Source organism: Macrobrachium nipponense, chromosome 29 (assembly GCF_015104395.2).
Source record: "Macrobrachium nipponense isolate FS-2020 chromosome 29, ASM1510439v2, whole genome shotgun sequence".
Classification (NCBI taxonomy): Eukaryota; Metazoa; Arthropoda; class Malacostraca; order Decapoda; family Palaemonidae; genus Macrobrachium; species Macrobrachium nipponense.
This window is the reverse complement of record NC_061092.1, coordinates 20,159,330-20,174,465: the sequence shown is the minus strand read 5'-3', so window position 1 is coordinate 20,174,465 and position 15,136 is coordinate 20,159,330. Positions and strand designations below refer to the sequence as shown.

At 37.0% G+C, this 15,136-nt stretch overlaps 1 protein-coding gene across 4 annotated transcripts in view; it reads right to left on the bottom strand.

Annotated features, from left to right (window-relative positions):
• Nucleotides 1-15,136, bottom strand: part of LOC135206172 (RNA/RNP complex-1-interacting phosphatase-like) — a 309,494-nt gene that overhangs the window by 25,203 nt on the left and 269,155 nt on the right. For all 4 annotated transcript variants that reach the window (XM_064237470.1, XM_064237469.1, XM_064237467.1 and 1 more), the window contains exons 5-6: nucleotides 12,624-12,670; nucleotides 2,953-3,013 (exon numbers count right to left, since the gene is read on the bottom strand). In XM_064237470.1, the coding sequence (XP_064093540.1) occupies nucleotides 2,953-3,013; nucleotides 12,624-12,670 (108 nt within the window). The remainder of the gene's footprint in view (nucleotides 1-2,952; nucleotides 3,014-12,623; nucleotides 12,671-15,136) is intronic.

The following is a 15,136-nucleotide window of genomic DNA, read 5'->3' as shown; positions in this document are numbered from 1 at the left end:
TAAAAAGCAAAATATGTCTCAAAACAAAAACAAATCTCCACCAAGTATATAATATAAATCTTCCTGTCCTAGAACAGAAGAAATGTTCCTGGCGTTATACTCATCTCAACTTGTATTATTTGGTTTTTATTTTTCATAATGTAGAAAATCATTAACTCTGATGCAGGTCATGATTCACACGAGTTCATTCTTCTAATGAAATGATTGCAAATTGAAAATATACAGTTACTAAAGTATGAAATTATAAAAAATAAACAATGTACACAGAAAAGTTAAATATCACAAAAATATTTACTGTAACATTAGTTTCATATGTGTGTGTGTGAGTGCGCGCGCGTTTGCATGAACCAACTTTTTCTTCTTACTTGGTTACTGAAGGATAAATATTTTTCACGAGAAGTGTAGCGTATCAGATAAGGTATCTCAAAAATTATCTTATAACTAACAACTTGATTACTGTACACTGCGAGAAGTAATTTCATACTAAGCAGAATCTGTACGGCAACATCAACCATAAAACAAGTCTTCGCGGGTACTTGCAATAACCATTCAAAGCAAACAAATACATACAACGTGGAACAGAAACCACCACGATAAATAACGATTCAAAATATACAGAAATGTAAATATTGGAGTAAGCCCAACCTTATCACTGATACCAACGCTTCGCAACAAGCCGAACGAGTTCGATTCGGATACTTTAAAGGTATATATCAAAGATAACCTCTCTTCAAGTCAATAGCAATAACACGATCAGATGTTCGTTATATGCGGGGGAAGGGGGGGGGGGGGGGGTGTCACGGTTACCGCTCGTCACACCTTGTTTTTATGAAGACGACCCGTGAAGAAGGTATTATTATTATGGCGACCTTGATCGACTAAACTTAGTTGTACAATAAAGGAAATTTTCCATTCAGCAGAACATATTTAGTTATCTAATAGAATAAATTTCACCCTTCAGCCTTAACAAGAGAATCGCTTTGAAATTGAGCCAATTCTTTCGAAAGGAATTTTCTATTTTCAACCAGGCATTCTTCAATGAAACCCGAGGGCTACGAAAAAACACGTTGTCTTTCAAACAATACTGTAACTAAGACAATTTGAATCTAGGTACAAGAGAAGGAAAGAGAAAGGTCAAAGGTATGTAGCTGGTATTCACAACAACCAAGATATCTGGAGGAAGGAAAAAAAATGAGGAGAGAAAAAAAGAATTTGTAAGGTCCGTTCCCGAACAAAAAAATACCAAAGGCGGCGATTAGTGGTATCGCAAATTCATAACAAAGAAGGGCCAAGTCAGCGAAAAGCAGGGTGCAGGCAAAATAAACATCACCACAAAGCCATAACATTCGTCAAGTGACAGTACTCCCTCCCAGTAACCAGGACCATTCATGACTGTGTGATCAGTCAGGAACTGGAACCTTCACGTCAAACTACCTACTAACCTTATAGTGTCTCATGTATACTGTATGCATTGAAATCAAATAGTGCTTCTATGGTATGGTCCTCATGAACAAACTTCTGTATCGATATCCTAATTCCCTAAAAATAATTATACGATATTCTAGTTACCTAATTATGAATTATATACTAACTTATAAAAAAACTGAAAGATAAATCATACAAAAATTGTTCTAATGTTTAAAACCGAAGGGGAAGCCATGGTCTGAAATGTTTCCAGACTGTATTGATGCAAAAATTTTAAATATTTTAAATATTTAATTCGAGAGATTAATATGTTAATTATCAATAATTGATCATATCTCTACTAGCTGTCAACTAGACAAGAAAGCAATGTTTCTCACTTCACAAAAAAGTAGGAACGAATGTTCAATATTGACAATGTATACGTTCTTACAATTTTCATGACATAACTTACTTTAACTGATGGTATTTCACTTAGTTTGTGCAAATTCTATGGGTTTTATTTTAGACCCTTTCTGGCCGCTTCTGTTTTTACAGAAGTGACAATCTAATTTAGGAAATGAATCCAGGACACATTAGGATCAGTAGACTATAAAAGAAGCGGACTCAAAAACAATTGAATTAATGTATACATTTTTTGAGCCCATCGACAGAAAAAAAAGGTTACCCTAATACAAATTTATTTTAATTTGTAACACACACACACGCGCGCGCGCAGATGAAAAAAGGTAAATTTTTCTTCTATTTTCTTCTTTCACTGAGGCTGAGCTACATACAATACTACAACCGCGGACCTCCTTAGGCGCTGTAGAACATCTTTCATGAAAAAGACAAGACACTGAAACACAATGGCTTTGATCGCTTCTCAACCTTTGAAAAACCAAGCCACAAGTTCCACGTTTGAATATTTCATAATAACTTGATTTCCCAAGACACTTGAATCACTTTAAATTGGTGTATAAGGGTCAACATAATTCGGAAAAACATTCCGTCATCTAAACATTAAAAAGTTATGAGATGTGGAAGAGATAGTGTATTCAAGTCACTGTGTAAGAAACTAATTTCTTATCCTTATATAATATCTTGCTTTAATATATACAAGAAAAATCTGTGCCCGCAATACTTGGTCTTTATACGTACATCCAGAAAAATGGACAAAAATTAAGGAACTTCATTCACGACTTCCCACATCATTCCAAACAATCGCATTCTTGTCATTCACGATGGGAAAACATCCTGTAACGATATGATGACGAACCTTAACATGGAACCTATGTTTACACTTCTGCGTCTAAGCGAGGCGTCTGGATGGCAGGAATGACGTGAGAGATTATTAGCATCACATGAATTGATTTCTGGAAATACCGCATGACTTTACCTTGTAAAGATAGCCACGATTCTTCAGACATGGGATATTTACACGTATAATTTCCCATTCTATGGAAGCGATTGAAATGATGCAAAGAAATCTCTTTAACATCACCAAAACCATTTTTCAGTTATCTTTACTTAACATAAGAATGTACTTACCTACAAACTAAATATCCAGTACGGTTTAACCCATGAGTACAATGAACGCCGATCAACTTCTCTGAAAAAAAAATATAAATAATTATTAATAACTGTAAAATTAAAAAAATAAATAATTAAAATAAAAGCACACTTTTAGTACAATCTTACCTATCGCAAAATTGTAATTACACCGATGAAAAAATTCTAAATCATATACTTTCCACAATTGAAAGCATTTGGGCTGAAAACAATCACCACTAATTAACCGAAGGCACAAGAACCCACCGCCCTTCAAAAACATGGTTGCAACATATGTACAACGTTTTTGCATTACAATCAAACATAATGAATACATATAACTACAATTTTCGTACGGAACATAGTTTAATCGTAAAGGTAAAATTCCTTGTTTTACACACCATACATAGTTGCATCTGATCCATGTGTAATTCCCAACATTTATAGCATAATAATTAGATTACAAATTTCAACCCTAGCGGAAGAATCAAATCACAACACAAGAAAAAAAAAGTCACAACAAAATACACCGGAGAACAGTTGACCAAACTTCTCTACAGCATTAATAAAAAAAATTACATGTGAAGTAAAATACCATAATAATTTACAGCCTCCCCATGACTACAAAACATGAACGAGCAAATGAGAGAGAACCCGTATTTTTCTCCAGCCCTCTTATGATAGTGACAGATAACGTCACATGTTACGGTTAGAGCTAATTAACATCAATATACGCCTATCGGCCCTATTATATCGATATGTACTACTTATTCTAAACAGATAATTAATGTCCTTCGACGAAGGACGTAAAGAAAAGAATTACCAATGATCCGCATAAAAAAAACCAATTTATTACATACGATTAGATACGCATGGACAGACTCAATCCGACATCATAAACCTTGCAACTAAAGGGGTTCCGTCACCACGCGAAGCATCTGTATGCAACTGATACAATCAATGATCGTGATCTACGTCAACTACCATTATGATGCAACGAGACATACAGGCTCCTTAGCCATTTAATAAGATTTCCCGTTCTCATTATATATTCAGGCTTCCCAGTGTTCGGCTATAAACATAGTACCCAGTTTCAACTGATATTCCGAGTGCATTCTTAACAATAAGACCATTTGGTTTGGTCAGCTCTCTCTCTCTCTCTCTCTCTCTCTCTCTCTCTCTCTCTCTCTCTCTCCTTAAAATGAATGAAAGTGCACCTAGAGATGGCGGGACGTTTGGCCATAGAAATGCTGCAAATACGAATATTCTGGTTTATAAGAAGTATTCTTAAAAAAACAACATCTTTAAATACGCTCGAACTTTTTCATTTGTCAGCAACAGAAGCCAAATAAATCCCATAACCATTAATCAAATAAAAAAAGAACCCAGAAGGGTCAGAGCTACAGAGGGGCAGATACTGGCAGCATCACCAACTTGCCATTGCTACACTCAAGTTGAAATTACAAGCAACTACCGAAAAATCTGAATCAGCATTTAGGTTTTGGAAGACGAACATCGAGCTTTTGTCACTGAATGTCGGAACAGATTTGCTATTCTAGAAACCTTATCTGTAGAAGAGTAAATATATATGCTATATATATAATTGCTAGAAATAAAGTACTGGGATTAGACCTGGGACACAAGAAAGGATAGATAAAAGCAAAACGTCCAAGAGACAAATTTCAGGGAGAAGAAGAACGTACGGGTAGAAGGTGCCGAGTTCCAAGTCCAGACAGTGAAGTTAAATAAAGATCTAGCACAGATAAGAGAGAGTGCTTGGATAAACATTCTGATGATGTTGACAAAGCCATGTATACAGGTAGTGGCACTGGCATTTGGGTAGCCCACAGAATTATTAATGAAATATTCATGAGTGAAAAGAAAAAGTAGAAAATATTTTTTCACAAGAAGGGACTGGTCAATATGCTGGGTGTAACTGAAATATTCACTACGATTATTTTTAATAGAAACTTATACAAAGCAAAAGATGAACAAGCTGGTGTTACAAAAGGCAGGAGGAGCGGAGATAAAAAATGTGTGTTCAAATCTCCTTCTCATGGTTATTCATTACGAGGCCTTTGACCGTGAAGAACATAAGGACAAAAAGTTAATGTTGATGGGGTCTTCTCAAATGACTGCAGTGGGGTTTTCAATTGACTGGATAACGAAAAAAGTCGCCGGCAATGGAAGAGAAGATTTAGATTGGGGTAACGACAGAAAATGACACCTTAGAATATGCAGACGATGATGTTTTACTTTTACTCATCAAAACACCACAATCTTTACAAAGGTTGCTTACCAGAAGCATCACACCTCTATCCAAATGGGACTCGGGGAAAAAAAATCAGTAGTAATGACGGCAGAGGGGAAGAAATAACATTATAAGGAGAAAGGATTAATGAAGCGGAATCTTCCAATATTAACGAACTATGATACGTACGTACAAAACAAACGCTCGTACAAAGTAATTCATGTACTAGTACACTGTGCATATTAACGGACACCACTTACATAAATTTTGATAAAACATCTCAAATTCTCAGTCAATATAATCATTACCTCCCCTACATTGATTATCTATGCATTTCACCTGCGAAGAAACGCGGTAGTCGAGTGAACAAACGGTTGAAAGCTTAAAATAAATGCAACGCGTAAATATTGAAATTCCCGTTGAACAATGCATATAAAACCAGGTCAGCCATCACCATTATCATCATCACACGATGAGAAAGGAAAGCAACAAGAAGGCGCAGTGACGTTTGCCGACTGACTGCTTCTGTTTTCCTGGACACACAAAGGGACGGTAAAAAGAGTTTGTCTTTCGAGACATGAGTCCACATTATCTCAAGGATGGGGAAGTAGGAAAGTTTGTGTCTCAGATTAAAAAAAAATTAACTAAAATTCCTTTCTTCGATTTAGTTTAACAACGGACTTCCAAAGTATATTTACCTGACCTTTGTTCGCGTGTCATTTACATTTCTTCCCTCCGAACGGCTTTTTTTTTCTTGGGGAGAGAGAGAGAGAGAGAGAGAGAGAGAGAGAGAGAGAGAGAGATCAAACATATGATTATTATCATATGGTTAATGAATATTGCATGACTGACACTTTCACATTAGTATATACACTGAAAAAACAATGGATACACAAATAATATTTACGACTGTCGCAAGTCATTAAATGGAAAATAATAAACCTATTATAACTTTAATCGAGAAATCTTCCTTTGGCAATACGTAGTACGGGTCGTGCCTTACTGATGAGCTTACACGGCGATTCCCAGAATTCCACGACCACTTCGGCTTATCCTGAAGCGAGTCGAAGTCGTCGACGAACGCCCACTAAGTAAACAGGGATATACCTCGTTTTAAGGACGAAATTCTTGTTTAGTTACAGTGATAAGCAAGATCTAAAATACGAAGAAATCTTACAAGAAAGAGAGAGAGAGAGAGAGAGAGAGAGAGAGAGAGAGAGAGAGAGAGAGAGTGTCTTAATGTTGCGGCCTGTAGTATACAATTTGAAGGAGTACTGATCACTGATATCTGCTGGTTTTTCTGGATCATGTAAAGATTAGCGATCCCACTATTTTTCAAAACAATATTATACCCTTTTGATTCATATATACACCACTATAATTTATCTATATATATTGGCATGTATGTATGTATGTATGTATGTATGTATGTGTGTGTGTATGTATATATATATATGTATATGTATAAATATATATATATATATATATATATATATAATATAATATATATCTCAGTGGTATAATATTGTTTGAAAAAAGTGGGAACGGTAATCTTGGCATGATCCGTTTTTCTTATACCCCCCACCCCCTTTTCTCTGTTTCTCTCTCCATTCCGGTGCGACCTACAGAGCCAGCTGTCAGCAAAGTATTAATTCACAGTTTGGGTAAAGAGATTAATTCAGAATTTTAAGGAATATGCCCATCCGTTCCCTCTGTTCGGGAATTGAGTTCAACGCGCTACCGTTGTTGTTATTTATTAAGCTTGGCAGAGAGAAAAATTCAGATTAAAAAGATGTTTGGCATATTAAATAAAAATATCTTACCATTCCAGCCAAGAGACATGACTTAAAATCATGTGTTGTGACTAGCACTTACAATCTTTAAATTTTAATAGTCTTACTAGCTTAATCATTTTCTCTACTTTCCAAAAACTGCAGAGCACATTTGCACACAAAAAGATTTCTAAACTGCATTGCATCATGACCTTCAAAAAAGTTTCGAATCTTGGTCTTCAATGGAATCTTGCACAAGGTCTTCAAAATACACACACATACACACACACACACCTGGTGTTTGACAAAGAGGAGAGCTGCAATTCGAAACCCAAACATGATAATGCATTTAAACTTAAACATTTCTTTGAGCAGTGTCATAATTCGCACGCCCAATGACTGTACACTAGCAATCTGCAATTTTTAAGTCTTTATTTATTGCAACGTCGAACGCTCCATTAAAATTACCAAACGGCATTAGACAATTAATTCTGATTATATAGCATTACAGGGCGAGAGAGATGTAAAATTACAACGTCAACAAGTATCTGCGAAATATTTTCTAAGTGCTAACAGGGATCGAATTTGGAACTATCTCCAATGGCCTTGCCCTTAAAAAACTGCTGTTAGAACTCATGGATATTATGTTTTCTTTTTAAGGATAATACTGCCAGAAACTTCGGGTAGAAGGTGTAAAATTATTCCAAAGAGAGAAACGACAGTGGCGTCTGACAATTTTCGCAAACACGATGTACATGAATTGCCGACAGTGCATTTTACCCATGTTGTATAATAACAATGTCTTCAACTTGGCAGATATTAAATAAGAAAGAAATTTGCACAAATTCCCAAAACTACGTACAAGAAAGTTAGGGGACAGTAATAAGAATTGCTGAGGTTTGAAGCGAAGGAGAGAGCAGGATCAAATAAAAAGGAAATTAAATAAAAAGGGAAAGGGGGAACACAATTAAGTTCAATTTATTGGACAGCACAAGCATAAAAAAAAGTGAAACAGACGTTGAAAGCCTTGAAAAAGTTCATTATCTGGAAGTTTACCGGAAACCGGGTAATTCTGAAGATGATGTAAAGGACAGAAAAGGGCATGTTTGTTTGTATGGTGTTTTTGGGTTGCATGGAACGGGACCAACGGCTTTACGTGACTTCCGAACCACGTCGAGAGTGAACTTCTATCACCAGAAATACATATCTCTGACCCCTCAATGGAATGCCAGAGAATCAAACTCGCGGCCACCGAGGTGGCAGGCAACGACCATACCAACCACGCCACTGAGGCGCTGGAAAGGGCATGGAGGCAAAGAATTATGGCACTCCAGACAGAAAAAGTCAAGTCTTCGAGCATCTTTTCTTTCAACTCAATATTTTTTTTTAATCCCCCTCAAATTTTATTTCATACCGGTTTCCTTTCATTTCTTAACAGAATGTGAACTTTAACAACTTTCACCGATTAAGAGCCTGACGAAGCTATACAGCTGAATATAAATGTCAAAAATAATTGTATTAAAAACGAAATATTACCATTTTGAAAAGGCATACACACCCTTTCTACTTAATTTAAGATATATAATTCTTCGAACACTTGAAAAATTCTAATAAAAATATATAGGAACATCTATGCGAGGTATATACGTAGTTTTATTCAAAAACCATTCAACTCTCTTCAGTGCTCAAGAAGCTGCTCGATCCAAGACAACAAGCTTCCTCATTTGGCAATGCAGCTGAGCACTGATAATAAAGCTTTTGGTAAATGAAGACTTAAGCAAGTAATTAGGCAAGGCTTGGCCATAACGGTTTTGCTGACTTTCTTTTCGTCTGCAATCGAAGGCCGAATCCACTAAAGCATAAAATCTACACATTAGCCTGTTCATGCTTTCAAACATTTATACATATTGCGCATCAGCAACACTTCGAAACCCACACAAAACGCTTTGCCATTCACTTCTTCCTTGCATAGCCTTTAGCACTCCCTGGTCATTCAGGCCTTCCTTTTTCATTTCTATTCGAATTCATCAGTCCTATAATATTCATGTCTTTCGTCTCTTCTCGCCCAATACTTGCAATTTTTTTTCTCCTACGCGCCATGCAGTCTCTCTAATTGACCAAAATTACCTCAAAAACATTGTTGATATAATATTTAGTTTACGCTAAATGTGTATTACCATTTTTACATAAGCTTCAGCCTTTCAATCCTTAACAACACACATATTAAACAAATAATTTACGTCACGGTCACTTAATAATCTTTCTTTCATTTATTTCACTTCCATAAAAAGTTGGTTCAAAAGTTCCTTCATACATTCCAACCTTTGTTTCCATAAACCTTCAGATACTCGTTCAACTTTTTTACATGTTCGTACGCTAAATTTTATTTCTTCACACGCTTTATTTTGCTTCTTCACCACAGAAGGAGCTGTGAACACTCGACGCTGAATATAAACATGTCTTGCATATAAATGTAAAAATAGAAAACTTCTCTTTTCCTACCATTAAACCATTACATTTACTCCCAGATCCAATACGAATCAACAGCTTCATTTCTCCCATCATCTACATCGTTTATTGTTCCATTTCTGGGTTTCCATTCTTCCAAATAAACTTACAAACCATTTCTCTCGTTTCTCCGTTCGAACTGTGTAAGCTATTCAAGTCAGATTCCCAAGATGAATAAGAAGAGTAAAGCAATCCATACACGTGAAGGACTGACACCCAGATTTTTACCGAGATAGGCATGAACCGGCCAATCTTTATCGTGTATGGGGGATAAAAATGACAAACCCGGCGAGACTAGCCAGTCCTCTCATCTTTTCAACATGTTCAACCGGACAGGTCAGTCTAGCCCAGACTGGCATTATCCCCCGCCAGTCTGTGGTGTGTGTGGGGATGGACTAGCAGGACGACTGGGTTGACCAACCTATTTTGACACGTATTTTATTGCTTACCTTTCAGTAGTCTGCAGTTTTCTGATCACCCCCCCCCCCCCACCCCCCCGGTAGTCTGCCCCGTTGCGGTAGTAGTCTGCAGTTTTACTTCCCACGGTAGAAGTCTGCAGTTTTGCCTTCCGTGGTAGTAGTCTGCAGTTTTTCCCCTCGCAGTGGTAGTCTTCAGTTTTGCCCTATGTACTTTATGTGCCCAAGTAGTGGAATTTTGATTTATTGCTCTTTACAGCAGACCAAGAAACGTTGCTAGGAACCTTAATGTTGCAATTAACCTTTCCTCAGGAATACAGACGTCTTCATTACTGTATATTTTTTTTTATTTTTGGAGACATAAGAAATAAAAGGTCTCCGAGGACATAATCAGTCATTCATAAACAATTTCTATAATCTCCCGGGTTATCTTCCTTCAATTCTTTCAATAAAATCATATGATAAAACCTCTCTTTCTTAGACATGGTTGCACCCATACTTTACGATTTTCTTGCATATTTCATGCACGTATTCGTCTTGCAGGAGTGCTATTATCATTATTGCACATATCTTCCTTTATTTGGTGCCATGATTTAAAAATACTATATCAGGAAACTACAGTATTGAAAGGAACATGGCCACTGCATATTAACTCTACCCTCTCAAAATATGAGTAGAGCAAGTCATCTGCGTTTATGGGCAAAACCCAAGACGACTGGATCGCGCGCTAATCCCGGCAGGACAAACCCGATGCCAGTCGGGTACGTGTATGGCCAGCTTAAGAATGGTCATTTGTGTGAGAAGCTATAAAACCAAAAACTATAAAACTAAAACAATAACAATAATATAATTACAAAATTATAAGAGCTAATTTAAACCCAACAACATAGATACCTTGGGTACCTCTTATACTTTTCGGATAATCCCGCCCTGAAGCGCTACCTGTCCCTTCATGCAAATCAGTAAAAAAAAAATAAGACGCACATCAGAAGCACCTTCAATCTTCATACAACGCTCTGTGCAAGAACGTTACCCAGTAAGTTAATGGAAGGGTTTATCATCATAACAAATCCTTCACGCCCATCCCAAAATTTCAATCCTCCGCCCATAAATCACTATCAAGAAGCTGACCCTCTTATAATTAAAAAGCGGCGCTATCCTCCTTACGAGACTAAATACTCGAAAATGACGGACAGGAGGAATGTTCTGACCGAAATAAGGCATTTCCTCTGTGGTCCAGCTTCCACATAGACTGGCGCCAGACAAAATTCTCAAATTCGCACGGTCCATTTCGTAATCATGGTTCCGATACCCTGATTGCGCACACGCCCTTCTTTATCTCGTAATTGAAAGGAGAGAAAAAAACTTTAAAAAAAGGTCGTCAAGCAACTACTACAATATAATAACTATAAACGGTAATCTAGGCATGGTTACTTTTACAACCAAATAAGGTCAACATTTATATGGCCACTCCCATAACCCTTGCAGCCATCGCCTCTCTACATTAGATGTGATTACACAATACGGTGATGTTTGCCCATTTTCTTTATTGGCTTTCTCTTCTGACCGGAGTGATTTAGAAGCCCTCTCCTGTTTTACCCAATTTCTCTTCATGGACGATATGTTACAATGTCTGTTCAAGTCGAGAAGTAACCGGTACGATGCTGAAAATATTTCAACTTCAAACTAGGCAACAGTACTTCCGATACCATCTACTACCATGTGTGCGTGCGTGTTCACTTGGTATGCACATCGCGAGCAACCCCTTCATTTGCACATACATCCCTTATGAATGTGCATTAGGCACGCACTGCTACTACACCAATGTCAAGTCGCCGGGCATGAGTACACCAATCAATTAAGCCTCTGTAACATCTCGAACACAATCTTTTCTTTCGACTCTCAGTCTAGCCCAAGGGTCTCCTAACCCTTATAAGGTGAGTTCGGACTCCAATGGTAGACGCATGAATACATAATAATAAATAATAATAATAATAATAATAATAATAATAATAATAATAATTAATAAGCCGATGCTGCTCCGTAGGAATCAATTTCATTTTTCATTTCAACAGGTTAATATTATTTCCATTTTCAACAGGACAACGGCGTACAAACTGAAAAAAAAAAAAAAAATCAAGCGCGTCGACCCCCACCCCCCCACCAAAAAAACAAAAAAAAAAACAAAAAAAACAACGCGCTACTTATGTTCATACAGCGGCATCCGCACACACACACATACACACACAAAGCTATTTACAGTGTTCATGTAAACAAACAATTAAATAGACTGGTTTTAATTGCTTTGTCAATATCCCACTTGTTGAACAGAAGCGAACTTGGGTCAAAATTTGTCCATTTGGTCAATAGTTTAATGAATCGCTAATAATATTGTATGAATAGAAAATGTAACCATGTTCCCTTATTTACTCCTGAGAATAATTTTACATAATATTACATTAACACTATGAACAGAACTTGCTCAAATCCATATGAATACTTTAAAGAAAAAACACCAGCGAATCCTTAAACAACAATACGTATAAGGATGGTGTAAGAGTAGTCAAACTTGAAATAAAAACCTAATTCTACTACTGACATAATACTTAATATTGCCAGAGATTCCAATTTTAGAGAAAATTAAGAAAAGAACACAAATTATAAACAAAACAAAAATCTCTGTAATATGCATGCACCTCAAACCAATTTATTTTAGGTCCTTACCATTTTCCTTGTTTTCTTCAAGAAACCTATGTACAGTTTTGAAGAACCTGGAAAGAAAGAAAAGAATGTGATGAAGCTTATCAACAAAAGGCTAAGTTCCTCCTCCTCCTCCAAGTTATTGTTAGAATCATCCTCCTCCTCCAATTCATTGTTAGAATCCTCCTCCTCCTCCTCCTCCAAGTTATTGTTAGAATCATCCTCCTCCTCCAATTCATTGTTAGAATCCTCCTCCTCCTCCTCCTCCTCCAAGTTATTGTTAGAATCCTCCTCCTCCAATTCATTATTAGAATCCTCCTCTTCCTCCTCCAAGTTATTGTTAGAATCCTCCTCCTCCTCCGCCTTCGAGTTATTGTTAGAATCCTCCTCCTCCTCCGCCTTCGAGTTATTGTTAGAATCCTCCTCCTCCTCTAATTCATTGTTAGAATCCTCCTCTTCCTCCTCCAAGTTATTGTTAGAATTCTCCTCCTCCTCCAATTCATTATTAGAATCCTCCTCTTCCTCCTCCAAGTTATTGTTAGAATCCTCCTCCTCCTCCGCCTTCGAGTTATTGTTAGAATCCTCCTTTTCCACCTCCAAGTTATTGTTAGAATCCTCCTCCTCCAAGTTATTGTTAGAAACCTCCTCCTCCTCCAAGTTATTGTAAGAATCTTCCTGCTCCTCCTCCTCCACGTTATTGTTAGAAGAACAACAAGCAAACCACGGAATACAATGAAATTTTAACTCTTCACGTATCGCTTATATATTCGACAAACTACTGCAATGATGTTTCCTCAGCAGATGAAAAAATAAACACTCGTCCACTGACAAAATTCTGAATTACTAAATCACACAATGCTTGCGTCAAACTAACCCTGAAAAATAAGGATCAACTTACAAACAAAAACATAATGTCTAAGCACAATAAAATATGATTATGAGGGTGAGTATTTGCCTTCCAATATTATTTCCGAGAAGATCCAATACATCTTAACCTATTCCCTATCCAAGATCACCTTAAAACTTATCTTCCTTGCTCCTCCCAAGTGCTCCATCTATCCGCCCGCATTATGGGGTTTTATACAACGTTATATCAACTTTCTTAGACGTTCTAGGAACATAACACGCCCATCTTATGTCAAAGCAGATTATCGGAAAACGACAAGAACACCTTCGGCAATTTCATGTGACATATACAGGACACTGATACGACCTTTCTTCGGTAAAGCTTATATATATATATATATATATATATATATATATATATATATATATATATATATATATATATTATTAAGCAAACGAGAAATCAAATTATCATAATATAAACTTTGATAATATTATACAGTGATCTTTTCAGCAAATATCGAAGCAAAATATCTAATTAACAAAGGACTTTAAAAAGACGAGCTACATGATAAAAAGCAGTACGCCTTATTTATTATAATTACCCAGCGTCTACCTCAAAGTGAGAGAGAGAGAGAGAGAGAGAGAGAGAGAGAGAGAGAGAGAGAGAGAGAGAGAGAGAGAGAGAGAGAGAGAGAGAGAGAGAGAGAGAGATTCTGTAAAGTTACCTTTTCTTTATTCTCTTGTTAATATACAGAACGGCCTTTCACATGAGCCACAAGCAACTTCCCCTAATCATGTGGTGAGTTACGGCTACTCGAGCGCTACTGAACAAGGGAAACGAGATCCGACTGAGAGAGAGAGAGAGAGAGAGAGAGAGAGAGAGAGAGAGAGAGAGAGAGAGAGAGAGAAAAAAAAGAAAAAAAAAAGTGGGGAAGTGATTATTCTCAGAATACTATGATTTTGAGACATTGCGCTCAATTAGACCGGCTACTTCTGAAGCTCGGAGGCGACGTAGCGTGCGAAGGACACTAGACAAATCATATATCCCGGTCTGGTTGAAAACGAGGTCGTTGATGGACGTCTCACACTCAGAATGACAGACAAGCCTTGCAAAAAATATGCGCTGTATTGACCGCAATCTGGAGATTATGGGTATCAAATATAAGTTATTAGTGCTGTTTAATGTCGTTGCTGTTATTCTCTCGTACTGAGCAGACTTCGTAAAACGTAGTTTGTCTCCTAAAATGTAAATCTTCCGAAAATAACTTGAGAGTCGTGTCCTCTCTTAAGATTACAGGCATTACGAAGTACCCCACACCCAACGATTTATTCGGATATCATGCATTGAACAATAAATTACATTACCGCGATTAGTAAAATAGAAACCACTTCCAAGCACAAATGTAATCCTCATAATGGGAAAGTTGAAATTGTTAAAAAATTAAGTATAATAATTATTAGATAAATCAAGACTTTCATGTTGGCCGCTCCCCATCTTTGTAAAGCTTGCGTACTAATGGAAACGTGGTCTACCTGCAGGTTACCTGTTCCACACACACACACACACACACACACACACAGACACACACACACACACAGCCTGGAGACTGCTACAAACATGATTTATGTCAGAGCAGTGCATTTATCACTGACGACGACGACAAATAAAATATTGTCAAGTGCCGTCA